Here is a 21,200-nt window from a genome sequence, read left to right on the forward strand (position 1 = left end):
CAGGGCTCTGCACTCTCATGGACACAAACTCTTCCTCACATTGAGGCTGAACTTTTTATTTTCATCTATGGCTCCTTGTGCTGCTGCTGCTGAACAGAGCCTGGCACCATCCTGGCACTCCTTGGGGACATTTGTGTGCATTTGTGGGATCCCCTCTCAGCCTTCTCACTAAGTGATGCACCTACACTACTCTCTGTAATCTATTGCACACTTTGTGGATTCTATCTTGAAGTCTGGGAAACTTTCTCCATGGATGAGGGTCAAAGTCAGAGCTCCCCTGGGGGTCAGGACACCTCAGAGCAGACACAGAAATATTCCCAGGGCTCTGGGTTTCCACAGTTTCCTTCCTACCACGGGGAACCCCAAAAATACCACAGTGCTGCTCACCTGTGCAATGACCTCAGGGTGAAGGAGGAGGAAGAAGAAGCATGAAAAAGAAACCCAGGACAACACCCTGTGCCCTCCACCTTGCTTCCATCCACAACACACTAAAAATCCCAGAACCTAAATTTCCCACCTAAGTGATACACCTGCACTACTGTCTAGAATCTATTTCACACTTTTGTGGATTCCAGTCTATCTTGAAGTCTTTAGGAAAGATTCCAGTCTATGCTGAAGTCTGGGAAACTTTCTCCATGAATGAGCGCCAAAGTCAGAGCTCCCCTGCGGGTCAGGGCACCCCAGAGCAGACACAGAAATATTCCCAGTGTGCCCTGGGTTTCCACAATTCCCCTCCTGCCACGGGGAAACCCAAGCACACTACCCTGGTGCTCACCTGAGCGATGACCTCGGGGTCCATGGGCCGGTGGTTGTTGAAGCTCTTGGAGCGGCCGGCGGCGAGCGCCTTGCGCACCTGCGGGCTCTCCATCCTGCTCTTGAGCGACGAGTGCCGGCTGATGGAGTTGAGGCTGCCGTGGCCACTGATGGAGCATTTGTCTGGAACCTCCTTGGGAAGGCTTTGGCTCATTATGGGCTGAGATGAGGGCCTGGAACCGGCTATGGCCCCGGGGGAGGCTGGTTCTGCCAGGGAACTACCTAGGCCGTGGCCGTCACTTTGGCGGAACGCTCTTCTGATGCTGCCTGACTCTGGTTTCTTTCTTTGCCTTCAGTCACAAAAGCAAAACAAGTCAATACAAGCAGGTACAGGGCTGTCATTTTGAAGATATCCCCCCAAAACAACACACAGGACAATGGGGAGAGACACAGAGGTAACCCAGATTACAAACAGACCCAGGGGATTGAGGAGTGATTGTGGTACAGTGAAATAATTATAAGTTATAAATTATAAATTATAAATCATTCCAGTTTCACGCTTCTAACAACAAGGCTGAGTCCTGGCAGCTGTGCACATTCATAGCAAAACCAGAAAACTTGGGTGGAACATGATTAACTTGGTCAAGAGGAGAAGAATTTATACTGGAACAAAAAAAAAACCAAAAAAACCCTCTGTGCCATCGACAGGTTTTGATGATGTGTTTTTATTACATTCCAAGAGCAGAGCTACAATCTTTGACTGGAGGACACAGTATAAGTCTACTAAGCTCCTGGCCCAAGGCATCAAGTTATTATTTTCAGAGATCAGCAAGCAAAGACCCCCAGTTTGGGGTTAATGATCATTTCCAATGTTTGCTGGTGGTAGGAGATGGTTCTTTTTCATGGCTTTGGCAGGGCCACAAGGCATGGGCTACAGATAAACCAAAGGGATGATGTCAAATGGATGAACTGGTCCAAAGAATTTAGTTTCTACCCCAGCACCATGAGGTCTGACAGCACGATTCCACTCAAATCATGGCAAGGCCAATGCAGCAGAATACTTTATGCCATAGGTCTGAAGCTTGGCATCCATTATACAGGGAAGGATCCATTTATATATAGCACCAGCCCCATGAATAACTGCAAGAAAGTGTTAACTCCAGTAGGATTTTGGCATCCAAATAATAATTCAGTGGGTGGCACAACTGTCATTGCGAAACCATCTGATTTAATTTTGCTCAAGTCTGTTCACACATAGGTCAGAAGATTCATTCCTAAAGAAAAAACAACAAAATGAGTCTTATGCTACTTATTGCTAAATATCAGGTATTTCCCTAGTAAAGGGAAAAAAAAAAGCCCCAAAAACTAGGGTGGACATTCCCCAGGCTCCTAAAAACCACTAGACACAACTCTACCAAAGCCAGCAGATGGTGAAGCTCCAGCACAGGTCTGTTATTACACAAATCTCTCCATAACTGGCAGAATGGCCACTCCAGTGGCTCAGACAGCAAATATCATAAAAGAAAGCCCAGATCCCAAGCTGATGCAGATTAACACAGCTTTCCAGATATCACTGGAGCTCTGCTGAATCCCATAAGGAAGGCCCAGGCTCTCTAGGCCATGAGCAGGGTCCAAACCTTTTAAAAGGATGCATTTGTGCTAATGCCTTTATAGACTACATTGTGTTAAATTAGCTGAAGGTTAAGAACATCCCCTCCCATCAAACTGTAATTATCACATAAAACCTTCACTGCACAATGGAGAGAGGTGGGGGCTTTTAACACAAAGGAAATAATCAGAAATATACGGGGGATAAATCTGTCTAGAAAAACTATTTAACAGATCATGGAATTTAGTCTGCTACTAGCTTGATTTTCCAGCTTTTTATTATGTTGAGTGTTGGCTAAAGCAACAATTTCTGGTGGAGGAGGCAAGGTTAGAGCAACAGGGGGTTGTGCTGTTCCACTGCAAGCATATGGTTAGTAACCCGAGGTGAGGAGTGCTGCAGAAACAAAGGCGTGCTCCAGGCAGTGCCAGATGGTTGGGACTGCAGGTATGGCATTTATCACAAACTGGGACACAGCTTCCTGGAGGAACTGTCCCCCCAGCCCATCAAACGGGACGTGGCAAACGCGGAGGAGACGTGACAGATCACACAACACGAGGAGGGACGGGGACAACGACACCAGAGCTCAGCCCAGCACTCCCCCCCCCCTCCCTCTGTCTGCTCAAACAGGGCATATTTGGGAGAACAGGACCAGATGGCACCTTGGAGACACGGAAGAGAAGCCAGTGGGGTTTCAAACGAGCGATGGCCACGCCGGTGACAGAGAGGGGACAGCAAAATGCGAGTGAGTTAGAAGAGAAGGGAAGCAGAGAAGAGGGGTGGCAGTGCTGGTTAATGAATCATTTTCAGGGAAGGAAGCATTTCACTGGACTCATCAGCAAGCTCTTGACAGGCAGGGGAAACGATGCAAGGCTGCTCTTACTTGTTGATGTTGGCAAGGTAAATATCTGCGACGTGGCCCCCGCTCGGGCAGCTGGCACCGGCTCTGGCTGTCACCTTCTCCTCCGGTGGCTCCGAGTTTATTTCTATCTCCGACTTGGGGCTGGACCTTTCCGACATCCCATCCTCACTAGGAAGGAGCAGGGGAGGGTATCACAACCACAACAGCCTCTCTGAGCCTGTCAGGGGTTTTATTATCACCCTCGTCTGGCCTTCTGATGTATCCTTTCTCTTTCTTTAGTGTAGTTTTAGTACATCCTTTTCTTTTAATATAATATAATATAATATCATGAAATAATAAATCAGCCTTCTGAGAACTTGGAGTCAATTCTCATCTCTCTGTATACCTTCTCTTTCTTTAGTATAGTTTTAGTATATCCTTTACATATAATATAATATAATATAATATAATATAATATAATATAATATAATATAATATAATATAATATAATATAATATAATATAATATAATATAATATAACATCAGCCTTCTGAGAACTTGGAGTCAATTCTCATCTCTCTGTATCCTTTCTCTTTCTTTAGTATAGATTTAGTATATCATTTTCATATAATATCATAGCATATCATAATAAATCAATCTTCTGAGAATTTGGGAGTCAATTCTCATGTCTCTGTATCCTTTCTCTTTCTTTAGTATAGTCTTAGCATATAATTCTCTTATCATATCATATAATATCATAAAATAACAAATCGGCCTTCTGAGAGAACTTGGAGTCAAATCTCATCTCTCTGTATCCTCTTTCTTTAGTATAGTTTTAGTATATCCATATAATATAATGTAATGTAATGTAATATAATATAATAATAAATCAGCCTTCTGAGAACTTGGAGTCAATTCTCATCTCTCTGTATACCTTCTCTTTCTTTAGTACAGTTTTAGTATATAATTTTCTTATAATATAATATAATATAATATAATATAATATAATATAATATAATATAATAATAAATTATCCTTCTGAGAGAGAACTTGGAGTCAATTCTCATGTCTCTGTATCCTTTCTCTTTCTTTAGTATAGATTTAGTATATCCTTTTCATGTAATATAATATAATATGATAATAAATCATCCTTCTGAGAACTTGGGAGTCAATTCTCATCTCTCTGTATCCTTTCTCTTTAGTATAGATTTAGTATATCATTATAATATAATATAATATAATATAATATAATATAATATAATATAATATAATATAATATAATATAATATAATATAATATAATATAATATAATAATAAATCATCCTTCTGAGAACTTGGGAGCCAATCCTCATCTCTCACCTCACCCCAGGGACCCTCCCAACACCGCAAGGATCGCTGACCCCGCCCAGACAGCTGGGGTGTGATAATTAGCATTGCAATTAGGGCAACAACGAGTACTGCCTGAGGTGATCTCGGCATCCTGCCCCTGCCGGGGGTGGCACCTACGTGTCCTGCACCACGATGTACTGGTGGGGGATGAGGCCGTCCACGCCGTTGTGCCGTCCCTCCCACCAGTCGTCGGAGGCGCGCTGGTAGAGCAGCAGGGACGCTCCCTTCTTGAAGGACAGCTCCCGGGCAGTCCTGCCCACGTAGTCAAACTTGGCTATGGCCTCTATGGGCTCACACTCTAGGGAGGAATAAAGAACACTCACTGAGCACCTGCGGCACCCTGGTTTTTTAAGATTTTCTGAGCCTCCTGATGTTTACGTTCTCATAGAAAGCTTTCTCACGCGGTTTATGTGAATAAATGATTGTCTGGCATTCTTTTATGGAGGAGGAGAAATCTGATGGACTGTTGGTTTGGCCAGTGTCATTGGAGAGGTGGCACTGTCACCCTCCAATCCAGCAAATCCATAAATGTTGGAGTCACAAATTAAACCTCTTTCTTTTTTACTTTGGAGATTCCAGGGTCCACGTGGTTTTGTTTCATGTCCTAACGCAACAAGAGCCCACAGATCCCCCACAGACCCCACAGATGATCCCCCAAAGACCCCACAGATGATCCCCCAAAGACCCTGTCGCCCTGTTTATTTATTATTTATATATTTTTAATTGATTTATTTATTATTTATTTTATGTATTATTTTTTAAAGTTCTTTTAAGCCTTCTGATGTTTGCGTTCTTGTAACGAACTTCTCACATACTTTCTGTAAATAACTGATTGTTTGGCATTCTTTTATGGAGGAGGAGAAATTTGATGGGCTGTTGGTTTTGTCATGGGAGAGGTGGCACTGTCACCCTCCAATCCAGGGTCACTTTTGGAAATCTATAAATGTTGGAGTCAGAAATTAAACCTCTTTCTTTTTTACTTTGGAGATTCCAGTGTCCACGTGGTTTTATTTTCATGTCCTAAAGCAACAAGAGCCCACAGATCCCCCAAAGACCCCACAGCTGATCCCCCAACGACCTGTCACCCTGTTTATTTATTATTTATTTGTTATTTATTTTATTTTTTTTAAGTTCTTTTAAGCCTTCTGATGTTTACATTCTTGTAACGAACTTTCTCACACACTTTCTGTGAATAACTGATTGTTTGGCATTCTTTTATGGAGGAGGAGAAATTTGATGGGCTGCTGGTTTGCCCAGTGTCATTGGAGAGGTGGCACTGTCACTTTTGGAAATCAGATGGCACATTTGTATTTTCCAAGCCCTAAATCCCCTCACAGCAATTCAAGCCAACAATAATGGAAGCGGCAAGGGCAGAATTAGTGTTTCATTAAAATAAAAAGGCTTTCAGAGGTGGGAAGCAATCAGGTTTGTTCCAGACAAAAATCTCCCCAGGGTTCTCTTCCTTAAAAGCAGCTGAAATGAATCCCCTGGGCAGGCAGGGGTGGGAAACATCCTCTCATTCCGAGCTGTTTCAGAAATAAAGCATCAATTCAGAAGGAAATTTCTGCTGCCTGTGAGGCTCACCTGAGCCAGGAGAGAGGAATTCTGGCACAGTGGGAGCCCTGCTCCTCATCCAAGTGTCAAAGGAAAACACCCAGTGCCTCCAGAGCTGGGCTTGGTGCAGGGGTGAGGACACAGCAGATGCTCTGTGCCCACTCCTACAGAGCTCACAGCAGCTCCAGCCATGCCCTGCCACTAATCCAGCTCCCTGCAGGACTCTGGTACTACACAGAAGCACAATAAGGGCATTTAAGATACTCAGGAAAATCAATGTGGAATTCCCCTGGATTATTTTTAAGGCTCTGAAAAAAAAAAATTAAAAAATCTGCCAGTGTTTGAGTGTAAATGTGTATTCAGGCAGCTCCTGGTTGTGGGCAGGGATCAGGGGAATGGAGATGAGCTCAACCACACAGCCCCAGTGGGCTCCCTCTAATTACTTTAAAGGAGCTTTAATGCAGCCAAGCAATCCATGGAAATTGAGTTCTTTCCTGGAGAAAAGAGATTTGTGGTTCCTCTGCCCTGATCAAAGGGAGATCTGCCACTCCACACAGAGATCTCTGCACCACAGGAAGAAACTCAGATGGGCTGAGAGGCCAAACCTGAGGCACAGCTCTCCCAGTCATTCCTTGGGAGCTCCAGAACTGGCTCTGGAGCTGCCTCTAGGCTGCAAGGAGGCAGCAGGGCTTGAGAAAGTAGTGGTGTAAATCCATCTGAGCCAGATGGAGGCTGAGGGAGCAGAGCAGAAGCATCTGCCCCCAAAAAGCCCCACCAGCACCAAGTGACTGAGGGCAAGCAGCAACAGGAGCTGAGATCTGAGATGCCCTCAGGACTGTCTGCTCTAAAACCCAGAAGGATGGCTTCTGTGGCAGTGCTGGAAACAGAAAGTTTTAATAAAAGGCAAAATAACAGAGCTCTTTACGGAGAAGAGAGAAACTTCTAGGCTTTTTTTTTCCTTTTTTAAAGAGACAAAAGATAATTTTGTCACTCCATCAACGAAAAGCAGAGTCCTACAGCCAGGGATCATCATTTCACATCAGTCACTTCATCCTTCCTCTGCTCTGGAGGGGGCTCACAGGATGTTCCCATGACTGCAGTGCCACCTTTTCCTTAGGAAATATCCTGGAATTCTCAGCCTTGGTGCCTCTTTTCACTGATCAGACAAGAAATGTTAACTGAGCTTCCTTAAGGAAATCCAAAAATGATCTCTGAGAGAGGCCCTCAGGACAGTCTGCTCTAAACCCCAGCTCTCAGAGGAAGACAAGCAGGTTTGGGGGTGTTTTGCTCTCCCTTCAAGGGCTTTGAGCACTCACAATTCTCCTTCCTGAGCCACTGACAGCAGAAATGCCTGGCACAGGCAGAGGGGACAGGGAGAGGACACTGAAACACACCCAGCCTCCTGCTGAGACCCCATGAGAGGCAGAGACATGTTCAAAATTGTCCAAAACTGCCAGGTAATTCTGGATATTCCCACTGATCCTACGCCTCTGTACCTCCTGCCACCAAACGCTGCCTCAAAGTGATGCTTCCAGTGAGAATTCTGACTTAAACTCCACTTTGCATCTTTAAGCCAGCCCTGCCTCCCCCAGGGCAGGCTGCACCAGTTTCCCCAGTAAACAGCAGGTTTCCCATACCATCATCACTGGTGTGGTGCTCAGCTGTGGCATCCTGCACTGAATCTTCTGTCAGGGCTCTCTCTCCATGGGGGCTTTCACTGCAACAGAAGGAGACAGGGACAGCTGTAACTGCTGGGAACTGAGGTCCCAAGCAGACAGAACATCCTGGAAAGCAATCAGACAGAACTGGGGATATCCTGGAGAGCAACCACACAGAACTGGGAATCCCCAGCAGGAGTCAATGTTTAGATTTTGCTGCCACAGACACTTTGTGGATGCATGTGCTGAAGTGGCTGTGGGTGAAAATCGAGCTGAATCCTTTGTGATCAGCCAAACCAAACATCTGGGTGACCCCTTCTGAGTGCTATCAGCAAAGCCCAACCTCGCATCTCACAGCCTGGAGCCCTGGAGGTGCTGAGCACTCCCACAGCAGTGCCAGGCTGGGTCCAGCTCCTCCCTGCCCTGCCAGGATGATTCCCCTGGCTGCATTCTCCACTGCTCTAATTAGCTCATTAGATGGCTGATGAGAAAGCTGCAACTTCCTGGGGGAAATCGTTCCTTGATTTATAACCTGCCATTTCCAGGTCTGTGTTTGCCATCTCCCTCCATCCCTTTTATCACCACCTTAAATGTCCCATTCATTTCCCTCAACAACTCCCACAGCCCAATTAGCTGCCTGTAAATAAAGATTCCAGAGCACCTAAACTACCAAGAGGACTCATTTTATGTTTGGCATGAAGAAAAGCTTTGAGAGGATCGACAGACAACAAGTGGCAACCAAAGGTTATGTTGTTGTAGGAGCAGCTCCCTCTGGACACGAGCAGAAGGGAAACTGGAAGAGGATCCATTGCCTCTCCCAAGCAGCTCCACAGAGCTGCTGCCAGCTGGCAGCCCTGCCTGCCTCTCTCAGGAGGGAAAAAAAGGGCTAAAAACCAGTGCTGGCTCTTCATCTTACACCAGAAAACTCCTTTGCTGCCTCCTGTGACTCCTTAAAGGTGATTTTTAATCTTCATCACACAAGGAGGAACTTCATCCCTCATTTTGGCCCTGCAATGGTTAAAATAATTTTAATTTTAATCCCTCATTTTGGCCCTGCAATGGTTAAAATAATTCTATTTTTGGCAATCTACCTCCTGCGCTCTTTTAAACATGAGGAAAACAGAAAAAAAAATAATAAAAATGAGAAGAGCTGAAACGTCTGAACAATTCTGGCTCCTTATTCTGCTTAATCCACAGGACTGCCCAACCTCTCCTGAGCCAGCACCTCAGCCATCAACCCTTCCCAGGCTTTGCAGAGCCTTTTATGCTCTTTAATAAAGTTTACAGAAGCCTCTGAAGCCAGCTGGAGGCCCCAGGAGGAAGCAGCACTGAGGGCTAAAGTTTCACCCAGACTGTGAAGTCACGTCGAGCACAGCTGCAGCTCCAAACCCCGCACGGGGCCGCGTTCTTACCCAGCAATGCTTCCTAAAAAGCTGCATTTTCCACCTACAAAGCTGCATTTTCCACCTAAAAAGCTGCATTTTCCACCTACAAAGCTGCATTTTCCACCTAAAAAAAAATTTGTCCTTGCTGCATTTTCCACCTAAAAAAAATTGTCCTTGCTGAATTTCCCATTTAAAATCCTGTCCTTGCTGCCATTTCCCACCGAAAAAACGTATTTGCTGCATTTTCCACCTAAAAAAGTGCCCTTGTTGCGTTTCCCACCTAAAATCCTGTCCTTGCTGCATTTTCCACCTAAAATCCTGTCCTTTATAAGTATAACTTTAAGAAATGAAATTCATTAAAGTTACATTTTGGTGAACTTCCTAGATCATCATAAAATTACTGATGGAACCTAAAAAAAACCCCTCTTCATTTTCAATTTGAAAATGAGAATGAGAAAACCTCTCCTTGCTGCATTTTCCACCTAAAAAATTGTCCTTGCTGCATTTTCCACCTAAAAAAATTGTGTTTGCTTCATTTCCCACCTAAAAAAATGTCCCTGATGCATTTTCCACCTAAAATCCTGTCCTTGCTGCATTTCCCACCTAAAATCCTGTCCTTTATAAGTATAACTTTAAGAAATGAAATTCATTAAAGTTACATTTTGGTGAACTTCCTAGATCATCATAAAATTACTGATGGAACCTAAAAAATACTCTCTTCAATTTCAATTTGAAAATGAAAATGAGAAAACCTCTCCTTGCTGCATTTTCCACCTAAAAAATTTGTTTTTGCTGTATTTCCCACCTAAAATCCTGTCTTTTATAAGTGTAATTTTAACAAATGAAATTCATTACAGTTACATTTTGGTAAACTTCCTAGGTCATCATAAAAACAAAACCTCTTCATTTTAAATTTGGAGAAAGTCTATCCCTGCTGCATTTTCCACCTAAATTCCCAGGGATGCTCAGGGTGTGATTTTGGGGTGTCTGGGCAGGGCCAGGGGCTGATCAATGATTCCTGAGGGTCCCATCCACACTTTTATTCCCTTCACCTCATGGCACAAAACTTCTTGTCCAAATTAATGTGTTTCCTGAAGGCCATAAATATTATTAAGTTGTTTTTTTTTTTTCCCCTGCAATTCCTTCATATATAACATCAGCTAAAAACATCAGAGAGAGGGGTGAAATTAAGAGAATTTCCAAAAGGTTTTGGCAAGTGCTGTGCACACAGCAGTGAGTTTGGAGGAGCCTCTGAATGAGGAGCGATCCCACAGCTCTGAGACAAGCCAGGGGAACAAGGCCTGCTCTGTCCCCACAGTGACTGCATTTAAAAAAACCGATTTATGTTAGCCATGAAAAGAACCATTCCCATTGCTGTGAGGCTGAAGGAGAGCAGGAGCAGTGATGGGGGGAGAAGTGGGACACAAATGAACATTCCTGATCCTCAGAGGGAGGGAGCAGCTCAGGCGGGAGGGAAGCAGAAAGGCGGGAGGGAGCCTTTCCTTTCCTTTCCTTTCCTTTCCTTTCCCTTTTCATTTCCTTTCCTTTCCCTTTTCCTTTCCCTTCCTTTCCTTTTTCCTTTCCTTTTTCCTTTCCCTTCCTTTCCTTTTTCCTTTCCTTTCCCTTCCTTTCCTTTCCCTTCCTTTCCTTTTTCTTTTCCCTTCCTTTCCTTTTTCCTTTCCCTTCCTTTCCTTTTTCCTTTCCCTTCCTTTCCTTTTTCCTTTCCCTTCCTTTCCTTTTTCCTTTCCCTTCCTTTCCTTTTTCCTTTCCTTTCCCTTCCTTTCCTTTTTCCTTTCCTTTCCCTTTCTCCTTTTTCTTTTCCTTTGCCTTTCCTTTCCCTTCCTTTCCCCTTCTCCTTTCTCCTCTCCTCTCTTCTCCGTTCCTTTCCCCTTCTCCTCTCCTCTCCCCCCTGCCCAGATGACAGGAGCTGCTCTGCCTGAATTGCTTCCAGATGTGCTCTGAGCCTGAGCACGTGGCCAGGCCTCTGGAGCTCCAGGCTGCATGGAAATGGTGATTTTGCATTCCTGCCTCTTCCCTCCCCCCCCTGCAGCCCTGGAAATTCAACTGTGCCACAGCCTTGGAGGGTCAGCTGCAAGTGACCCCTGTGGCTGAAGCAAAGGCACTCCAGAAAAGCAGAGAGAAAAGGAAAAAAAAAAAAAAAAAAAAAAAAAAAAAAAAAAAAAAAAACAAACCAAAAAAACCAACAAAAAGAGATTGATTTTGGCAGCTACCAAACCAGAACATCCAAGAAAATCCCTCCACAGCCTTGCCCTTCAAGATAAGTGAGTGAGGTTTGACAACTGAATAGCTACTTTATACCAGTTTATTTCTTTAGAGCTGAGGACTCTCCAGAGGGACCAGAGCCATCTTTGCTGCTATAAAACAGATTCAATATAAATATATTTATTTTATATATTAAAATATATAATATAAAATATTATATATTATGTATTTTATTATATATTATATATTTTATAATATATTCTATATAATATTATATATGTAATAATATATAATATTATTATGTATATATAAATTTATATATAAAAATATATAAATATAAATATATATATAAATATATATATATATATATATATATATATATAAATATATATATATAAAAATATATAAATAAAAGAAATCCTGAATTAGCAACACTGCTGCAGCATCCTAACCCATGGATAAACACGCAGCCATGGCTCTGCTCAGAGCACCCATCATACCAGTAATCCTCTGTGTTTCCACCTCTGCTGTAGACTGGGCCCTCCAGCTCCCTGGGCCCTGGGAAGATGTTCTCGTGTTGGATTATGATGGTTTTGATCAGTTCATTGACGTGAGCCTGGCAGGAGACCTGGTCATGGCCCTCAGGCACAGACATCAGCGTGGGCCCAAAGCAGATGGCCAGGTTGTAAGGATCCATCATGTTCTCTTCACTGAACTGAGATAAACTGCAAAAAAACAGAGGTGGGAAGGAGGGTGAACAGCAGAAATCATCATCACCATTGTCACTGCCGTATTTCCTTAAAAAATCCCTTCCCCAGGATTTCTTCTCCTGGGAAGCTGAGAAGCCTCAGAGAAAAAGGAAAACAATAATTATCTGATTTGCTTCTCCTGTGTTTTGCTGCTTTGGAATGTGGTTTGGAGATTGTTTATCCAACATGTGAGTGTTGGATTGGTTTCATGTGAATTGTTTTAACTTAATGACCAATCACTGTCAGGCTGTGTTGGATTCTGGAAGGAGTCAGGAGTTTTCATTATCATTCTTTGTAGCCTTCTGTCTGTCTCCTTTCTGTATTCTTTAGTATATTATAGTATAATATAATGTAATGTAATATAATATAATAATAAATTAGCCTTCTAAGAACATGGAATCATATTCTCAATTCCTCCTTCATCCTGAGGACCCCAAAAATATCACACACTATCACCAGTGAACACAGGCGAGCTCAGTTTTGGGCTTTATGGGACACAAATGTTCTGGATGCAGGTAAGAAATGAGACACTAGTGGTATTTACTGAGAAATGAAATAGAAACTGCAAGGGGAGTTTGGAAGCTCTGGGTGCTGATTTTCATATTTGATTTTATTTCTTCTCTGCTATTCTTGTTCAGAGCCCACCTGCAGCCCAGCTCAAGTCCAGGGTTACAGCAGGATTAAAACTGAATGGATTTAAACTGAAAGAGAGTTTGGGAACTGAAATGAGATATTGTGAAGAAATCCTTCCTGTGAGGGTGGGCAGGCCCTGGCACAGGTGCCCAGAGCAGCTGGGGCTGGCCCTGGATCCCTGGCAGTGCCCAGGGCCAGGCTGGGCAGGGCTGGGAGCAGCCTGGGATGCAGGAAGGTGTCCCTGCCCTGTCCACCCTCAATAATTCCATGTTTATCCCAGAGAGAGTTTATGTCCCAGCAGAGCCCTGGAGGCAGGGATGCCAGGGAAGGGTTTGTGGGCAGCTGCTGGAGCAGAGAGGCAGCACAGGAGCACCCGGCCGGGCCACTGAGCACATTCCTCAATGCCAGCTCAGAAAGGAGGAGGCCTAATTTTAAGGGAATGCTCCTTCCCACCTCTGCAACTGAGGCCATCCTATAAAACCACCCCAGAACCTGCAGAGCTGCAAATCAAAGGCTCTGAAGGTGCTCCCAGGGGTACTCACTGATTGAGGAATGCAAAGAGGTATCTCATGACAATCAGGGTGGTCTTGGGCAGGTTCAGCAGCACCTTCCGGACGTGCAGCGCTCGCTCCTGCAAATTGTCCATGGCTGGAAAAGAGAGAGCACAGAGAGAGTCACCCCCGTGCCACAGCCCCAGGGCCACCAGGACCCCTGCCCTGCACACTGGGCAGCCAGCAGAGGCCAGCAGGAGGGGATGTGGCTGCAGAACCTGCTGGCAAAGCCTCGGCCAGAGAAGGTGCCCAAACACCTCCCTGCTGTGGGGGGAGATGAAACAGGAAAGCCTTATAAATATGATTGCCTGGCAAAAGAGTTTGAGAACATGGAAACTATAAGTGAGATTGAAATGAAAGCAAGCTTTGAGATCCCTCAGTTACTGAACAACTGGAAAACAATGGTGTGGCCAGCTGAAGGTGATCCCCTTTTGATGGAACAACACCCTCTGCTTGCAGACAGGCCCAAGGGTCAGAGCAGACCCTGCCAGCTTGGCAGAAGGGGCCCAAAGAGGAGTTTGTAGGGTTTAAAATGTAACACAGTATGGGAATGTAATGATTCTTATAGGCTGTATGGATTTGTATCTTGTACTAGATTGGTTAGTGAGAATTAGAATATTCAACACAGATGATTTATGGTATTGTAACGGGAACCTCGCTCTCTTACTTTCTTATCCTCTCATCCTCTCTTGTCACGGACATATTTTCTGAAAAATCTTTTGCTAGGATTTTTTCTCCTGAGAAGCTGAGAGGCCTCAGGAACAAAATGTAACCAATGGTTATCTGCTGCTGTGGAATGCAACAGGTGCATCTGGGATTGGGCTCATGGGGTTGTTGCTAATTAATGGCCAATCACAGCCCAGCTGTCTCAGACTCTCTGGTCAGTCACAAGATTTTATTATCATTCCATTTCTTTCCTTTCAAGCCTTCTGATTAAAGCCTTTCTTCTATTCTTTTAGTATAGTTTTAATATAATATATATCATAAAATAATAAATCAGCCTTCTGAAACATAGAGTCAAGATCCTCATCTCTTCCCTCATCCTGGATCCCTGTGAACACCACCACACTCTCTCTCATCCTCTTTACCTCTGTCTTTACTTCCCTCAGGCCTGCTCTGAGCTGTGGCAGAAACCACAAATTCCAAGCCCTGGCTTCAGAGATCTCTCGTGTCTGTCTGTCCTGACCCTCCCACCCCCTGTGGCTCCTCCACCCTGCGAGCGTGGGAGCTCTGGATGTCACCTGGCACAAGGGCTCCTTCAGGGCAGCTGGGAAAGGTGGGTGTTTGAAAAGGAGGAACTGGAACGCTCAAATGAACATAGCTAAAGGCTGAGGCAAAGGGCTCTGTGTGCAGCAGCCTGCTGAGAAACAAGTGGGCAGCATCAATCAGCTCAGAAGGGAGAGCTCCTTAGGGGGAAAGGGGATTTTGCTTCTCAACATAACACAAATCCAAGTCTGGAAATGCATTTATCAGGAGCAGAAAAGCACAGGCCAGTTCTGAAGCTGTCTGCTCAGTGATCTTCTGCCTCTCTTCAGGGGCTGCCCCTGCAAAGGCCATTTCTCTGCTTGGACAATGGAATCATTCTTCAGTTCTGGGGGATGTAGCAAGAGCCAGGCCACTTAAAAACAACACAGAAACCACAAACAACCCTCTGCCTGGCAGAAACACCTTTAGTAACCATGAAAAATGTTAACAGTGAGTGCCCTGATGATTGATATGCTGGAGCAGGAGGCAGTGGATGGTCCCTTGTGGGTATGAAGCTAAAAGGAGCATGAATAAAAACTACCTTGTCAGCTGAGGCCAGCACACAGGAGCATGGCAGCAGATATCCAGGGAAAGCAGATATCCAGGGAACCCTGCTGGTGATCCCTGCCTCAGAGAGGGCATTTCTGACATCCTCTGATGACAGCTCTTCAAGATTATTTTACACAAAAGAGGTGTTTTTGCTTTATTCTCTTTTAAAAGAATCCTGTCACCAAGCACTGGCTCACAAAACCCCATCACACAGCCCTCAAAATCTGTGAATTTCCATCTCCTTGTTCACTGATGTCAGAGCAAGGATGGCTGTGAAAAGGTGACTGGGTAACAGAAACCAGCCCAGCAGCACAAACCCAGCCAGAGAAACCCCAAAATCTCACCCTGGAGTCAGGAAAAAAAGGGGAAAGGGAGGGAAGACAAGTGGGGGGATGAGGAAAATGAATCCTCTTTCTTTGCAGTTCTTCATGTACTTACTGACACAGGCAATCAGGTCATGGAAGATGTCCTTGGGGAACAGGGGGTGCTCCAGGCCTCTGAAATAGAGCTTGAGGACTCCTGCTATGGAATCCATGTCGTGGTCATTCTGGTCCCCAGCCAAGGGATCTTCCCCTTAGGAGCAAGGAGAGAAAAATCAGAACACTGGAGGAAACCAAACACTGGAGGAAAGGATTTGTGCTCATCCCAGCCACCCCAGCTGCACTGCAAGGGTGAGGCACAGAGAGATCCCCAGGTGGGAAGCTCTGCCAGGGATGCCAGGACACCTGGGCCAGCTCTGTCACCCAAATGTCACCCAAATGTCACCCAAATGTCACCCAAATGTCACCCAAATGTCACCCTGGCACCCGGGGGGGGTGGTGGTGCTCCTGCTGCAGAGACACTCCAGGTGTTTTGGGCAGGGCAGAACATCACAGCTCCAGCACCTGACAGGGGGCTTTAGGTGACCCAAAACTGCAGCTCAGGTGGCACAGGGGACACAGGAGCACCACACACCTGGCCCAGGGGACACAGGGGACACAGGAGTACCACACACCTGGCTCAGGGGATAGAGGGGACACAGGAGTACCACACACCTGGCCCAGGTGATAGAGGGGACACAGGAGCATCACACACCTGGCCCAGGTGATAGAGGGGACACAGGAGCACCCCACACCTGGCCCAGGTGATAGAGGGGACACACAGAGCATCACACACCTGGCCCAGGTGACCCAGAAACATCCCACACCTGGCCCAGGGGACACACAGAGCATCACACACCTGGCCCAGGTGACCCAGAAACATCCCACACCTGGCCCAGGGGACACACAGAGCATCACACACCTGGCCCAGGTGGCACAGGGGACACAGGAGCATCACAATCACAGGGACACAAGCATCACCTGGCCCAGGTGTGTGCAGACCCAGGGAATGGGGTGGGGAAAGAGTTTCTGGGACGATTTGTGGCTGCAGATCCATCATGGTTTGCCTGCACCACCAAAGGGAAGATGCTCACTCAAGGAGTTGCTCCCTGGGGAAAACTCCCTATCAGCCATAATTAGATTTAATGATGGGGCAATCCTCAAATTGAAGCTATATATATCCATTATGTGACTGGAATTACCAAAGCTTGCCTATTATCTTAATAACACATGGGCCACTCCAAACCCGAGCACTATCCCTGGGATTAACTGCCACCAAGGGCTCTGCATGAAGTAATAAACTGCAGGGACCTTATTGTTAACTTTGGCAGTCCTCTACATCACAGATTTTACAGAGACAAGTGAGATGAAGGTGGGGAAAAAATCCTCTTTTTTTATTTCTGCATGGAACCAGTGGGTATTTCCCCAAGCTGGTATTTCTTTATATAAAAATTTCTTTATATAAAGATCTCATTCTGATAAAGTGGGTATTTCCCCAAACTGGTATTTCTTTATACAAAAATTTCTTTATAAAAAAATCTGATTCTGATAAAGTGGGTATTTCCCCAAACTGGTATTTCTTTATACAAAAATTTCTTTATAAAAAAATCTAATTCTGATAAAGTGGGTATTTCTGCAATCTGGTATTTTTTTATATAAAACCTTGCTTATATAAAAATCTGATTCGGATAAAGTGCGTATTTCTCCAATCTGGTATTTTTTAATATAAAAATCTGATTCTGGTGCTTTTCCTGACTGTGACACACATTCCTGCCTCCTGAGGGTGTTCACTCTCAGGTAGATGGAGCTGAGGACAGGTGACATCACCCACCACACGTTGCCCATTACAATTCCCTCTCCCCCAAAAGCAAAATAAAGCCAATTAATGCCTGCCCTTCTCCTGCAGCAGCAAGCAGGGAAAAACACTGATGCAATTCTTTGGGAGCACAGATTCCAGGGATTAACAGACGCCCTGTTGTTCCCAGTGACCCAGGGAGTGCCTGAGGAGCAGCTCCTCTGAACCTGCCCTGCCAGGGAGAACAGCCCAGCACGGAGCTGATGAGGCAGGAGGCTCCCAACTGCTCCCTGCCTTTGTGTGGAATGGCGCTTCCCAGAGAGGAAAAATCCCATCTATTAAAAGCTACCTCAAATTAACACTCTCTTGAAACTTCCCCCTCTCCCTTGCTGGTATTTTGAATAAATGTAGCCAAGCTGTGCCTCAACAAGAGAGAAAAAAGCCATGGAAATTCATCCTCCAGCACACAAAGAGCTGGGGAGAGGGGAGGAAACTGCAGTTACACCTCATAATGAAATCCTCTACGTCCTTTAGTGTTGCAAACAATCAATAAGCTATCAGACATGAGAGGAGATTGAATTCAGAATATTTATTACACAGACACTCCACAGGGTACAAAGCACAACAGCAAACAAGTGAGAATCCAAGGTTAATGAGCACCAGGGAGGTGCTGGGGAGAGCCTCACTCAGGAAACACAAAAATCAAAGGGACAAAAAAGAAGTGAGCTGCACTCAGGGCAGTTCTGAGGGCTCACACAAATCCCCACATCTGGCAGTAACTCCTGGGCTCTTGGAGGAGCTGTTCCTTACCTCTCTCAAATGCATTTTTGATGTCGTTCACTTCAACCTGGGACCCAGAGACTCTGAAAATTCCTTCATGCTGCAAACCTGCAGGAAAACAAGAGATGCTGATGACAAGATAAGATGGATTAGATAAAAGAAGATGGCACCTTCAGCAGCTGCAGCTCCTGTGGTAAAGGAGAAACAAGAACAAAGGCAGAGGAGGCTGTTTAAAAGCCACTTCTCCCTGAGATGTCCAGAATGTGAAAAAACAGAACTCAGCACAGACAGGAGAATTATTAACCCTTCTAAACTGCTGGAGTAACAGGGCTCTGACAGCCATTGATGTTATCTCTCACCCTGGAGGATCCCTAGAGGATTTTACAACCCAGAGGAAGTCATAAACCAGCAGTGGAGCAGCCAGGAGTAAAATATGACCAATGCCAGGAGGAAAACGTTTAAAATGTTTAAAAAGGACTCAGTTGGGTCTGTTGGAAAATCAAAGCCAGTTGTAGAATCTGAGAGAAATCTGCATAATCCCGAGGGATTTATCCCCATCAGTTCCTACTCCAATGTGGGCTCAAGGATTTTGACCAATGCCAGGAGGAAAACGTTTAAAATATTTAAAAAGGATTCACTTGAATCTGTTGGAAAAATCATAACCAACTGTAGAATCTGAGTGAAATCAGCATCTCCTGGTGCTGAAATCAGCATCACCCTGAGGGATTTATCCCCCATCAGTTCCCACTCCAATGTGGGCTCAAGGATTTTTCCAGCAAATATCCAAATATGGCTTAAAGAAAGATTCTAGATTGATTCTATTGAACTGTAACTTGGTTATTCCAAGTGCTGATGAGAATGGGACTCCAGATTATGGTTTCTAAAACAGTAATGGAACAAGGGAAACAGGCAGGACCTGCATCTTGCTTAATGAAGATGGATTCCACCTCCTTCCCCACGTGGTAATTAACAGCTGCTTCACACACTACTAACAAATGATATAAATTAAAAATGAAAACAAACTGCAATAAATGCACAGCATTCAAGGCTGGCAGAGGTCAACCTTCCAAACAGGCATAAATCATCTCTCTGTGGCACTAAGTGAACAATTAATTCACTGCTTGACCTCCTGCATTCAAACACCCTGAGTGCTCCTCCTCCTCCTCCTCCTCCTCCTGCTGATGAAGAGGATGATTGTTCTGGTGAAGGCCACGTTTCAGGGCTCAAAGGAAGGTGAGAGCAGGGGAGGGATGGGCAGCTTATTCTGCAAGGAATAAAGGGGCATTGTTGGCAAAACAACATTTGCAAGGTCAGTTATGTGGAGCACACACAACACCAGAAATCAGAGCCGTTTTCCTTCTGTGGCAGCTTCTGCACAAGCTCCTGAGCCATTCTGAACATCCCTTACAAGGTTTATTTTATTGGTTTAACCTATAAAAGATAGGTTATTTTATTTTATTTTATACTCTTTTATGTTATGCTATTTTGTTTTATTTTAATTTTATTAGAATGTCCCACAAACTCACCGTGCATAGGTTATTTTATTTTATTTTATTTTATTTTATTTTATTTTATTGGAATGTCCAAAAAACTCACCGTGCATAGGTTTTTTTTTTGGTTTTTTTTTTTATAGGAATGTCACACAAACTCACCATACATAGGTTTATTTTATTTTATTTTATTTTATTTTATTTTATTTTATTGGCATGTCCCACAAACTCACGGAGCATAGGTTATTTTATTTTTTATTTTATTTTATATTTTATTTTATTTTATAGGAATGTGACACAAACTCACCGAGCATAGGTTATTTGATTTGATTTGATTTTGATTTTACAGGAATATCCCACAAACTCATCATACATAGGTTTATTTTATTTTATTTTATTTTATTTTATTTTATTTTATTTTATTTTATTGGAATGTCTCACAAACTCACTGAGGATAGGTTATTTTATTTTATATTTTATTTTTATTTTATAGGAATGTCACACAAACTCACTGTGCATATGTTATTTTATTTTATTTTATTTTACTTTATTTTATTGGAATGTCCCAAAAACTCACCATGCATACGTTATTTTATTTTATTTTATTTTAATTTTTAATATTAATTATTTTTAAATTATTTTCTATTTTATTTTATTTTTATTTTATTTTCTAGGGATGTCCCACACACTCACCGTGCATACGTTATTTTATTTTATTTTATTTTCCTTTATTTTATTTTAATTTTTAATATTAATTATTTTTAAATTATTTTCTATTTTATTTTATTTTTATTTTATTTTCTAGGGATGTCCCACACACTCACCGTGCCTGCTGATGAATCGGATGCAGCTCTCCACCACCAGGGGAATGGCTTGGGAGGAATCCTGCCCAGAGAGGAATCCCAGCAAGAGCAGCAGAATGCAGAGTGAAGAGGGGAAAAAAAATAAAAAATAACAAAAAAAGAGAAAGGTTTGACTCTGCACACCAAGATCACACCTTGCTCTCTTTACCCCAAAACTCCCAAGTCCCAAGACTGAATTGGAATTCCCAAACTTTATCCTTAAAGTATCAACAGGAGATTTTTTGGGTCCTCCCTATCTTAAAAAAACCACATTTTAGCTCACTCGGGTACCAAAAAGCAACAGATTATCCCCAAGGCCAGGGACACAAAGCCAGGCTTTGTAAATCTTTATTACAGGAAGGCACAACAAGAGAGCAGCTTTAAATTTGAAATTTTAAATTTTGCCATGGAAAATCAACAAGGTTTTGGATTTTTGATTCCAGGTCTGCCAAAACACAGAGTAAAAGCAATTTTAAATTTTGTCATGGAAAATGAATGAGGTTTTGGGTTTTTGATTCCAGTTAATTTTAAGTTTTGCCATGGAAAATCAACAAGGTTTTGGATTTTTGATTCCAGGTAATTTTAAATTTTGCCAAGGAAAATGAACAAAACAAAAATGAACAAACAAAATTTTGGATTTTTAATTCCAGGACTCTCAAAACACAGGGTAATTTTAAATTTTGCCATGTAAAATGAACAAGGTTTTAGATTTTTGATTCCAGGTCTGTCAGAACACAGAGTAAAAGCAATTTTTAATTTTTTTCATGGAAAATGAATGAGGTTCTGGATCCAGGTTTG

The 21,200-nt window shown here is 43.6% G+C and overlaps 1 protein-coding gene across 3 annotated transcripts in view; it reads right to left on the reverse strand.

The window, feature by feature from the left end:
* Positions 1 to 21,200, reverse strand: part of SRGAP2 (SLIT-ROBO Rho GTPase activating protein 2) — a 114,066-nt gene that overhangs the window by 8,238 nt on the left and 84,628 nt on the right. For 2 of the 3 annotated variants that reach the window (XM_036398295.2, XM_036398294.2), the window contains exons 14-22: positions 20,385 to 20,445; positions 18,101 to 18,178; positions 15,575 to 15,709; positions 13,334 to 13,439; positions 11,910 to 12,134; positions 7,781 to 7,860; positions 4,707 to 4,887; positions 3,243 to 3,389; positions 776 to 1,103 (exon numbers count right to left, since the gene is read on the reverse strand). In XM_036398295.2, the coding sequence (XP_036254188.1) occupies positions 776 to 1,103; positions 3,243 to 3,389; positions 4,707 to 4,887; positions 7,781 to 7,860; positions 11,910 to 12,134; positions 13,334 to 13,439; positions 15,575 to 15,709; positions 18,101 to 18,178; positions 20,385 to 20,445 (1,341 nt within the window). Of the gene's footprint in view, positions 1 to 775; positions 1,104 to 1,462; positions 2,028 to 3,242; positions 3,390 to 4,706; positions 4,888 to 7,780; positions 7,861 to 11,909; positions 12,135 to 13,333; positions 13,440 to 15,574; positions 15,710 to 18,100; positions 18,179 to 20,384; positions 20,446 to 21,200 lie in introns of those variants that run through there. The other variant, XM_036398296.2, reaches the window with a different exon arrangement.

The sequence above is a fragment of the Molothrus ater genome, chromosome 25, assembly GCF_012460135.2.
Source record: "Molothrus ater isolate BHLD 08-10-18 breed brown headed cowbird chromosome 25, BPBGC_Mater_1.1, whole genome shotgun sequence".
NCBI classification, from domain to species: Eukaryota; Metazoa; Chordata; class Aves; order Passeriformes; family Icteridae; genus Molothrus; species Molothrus ater.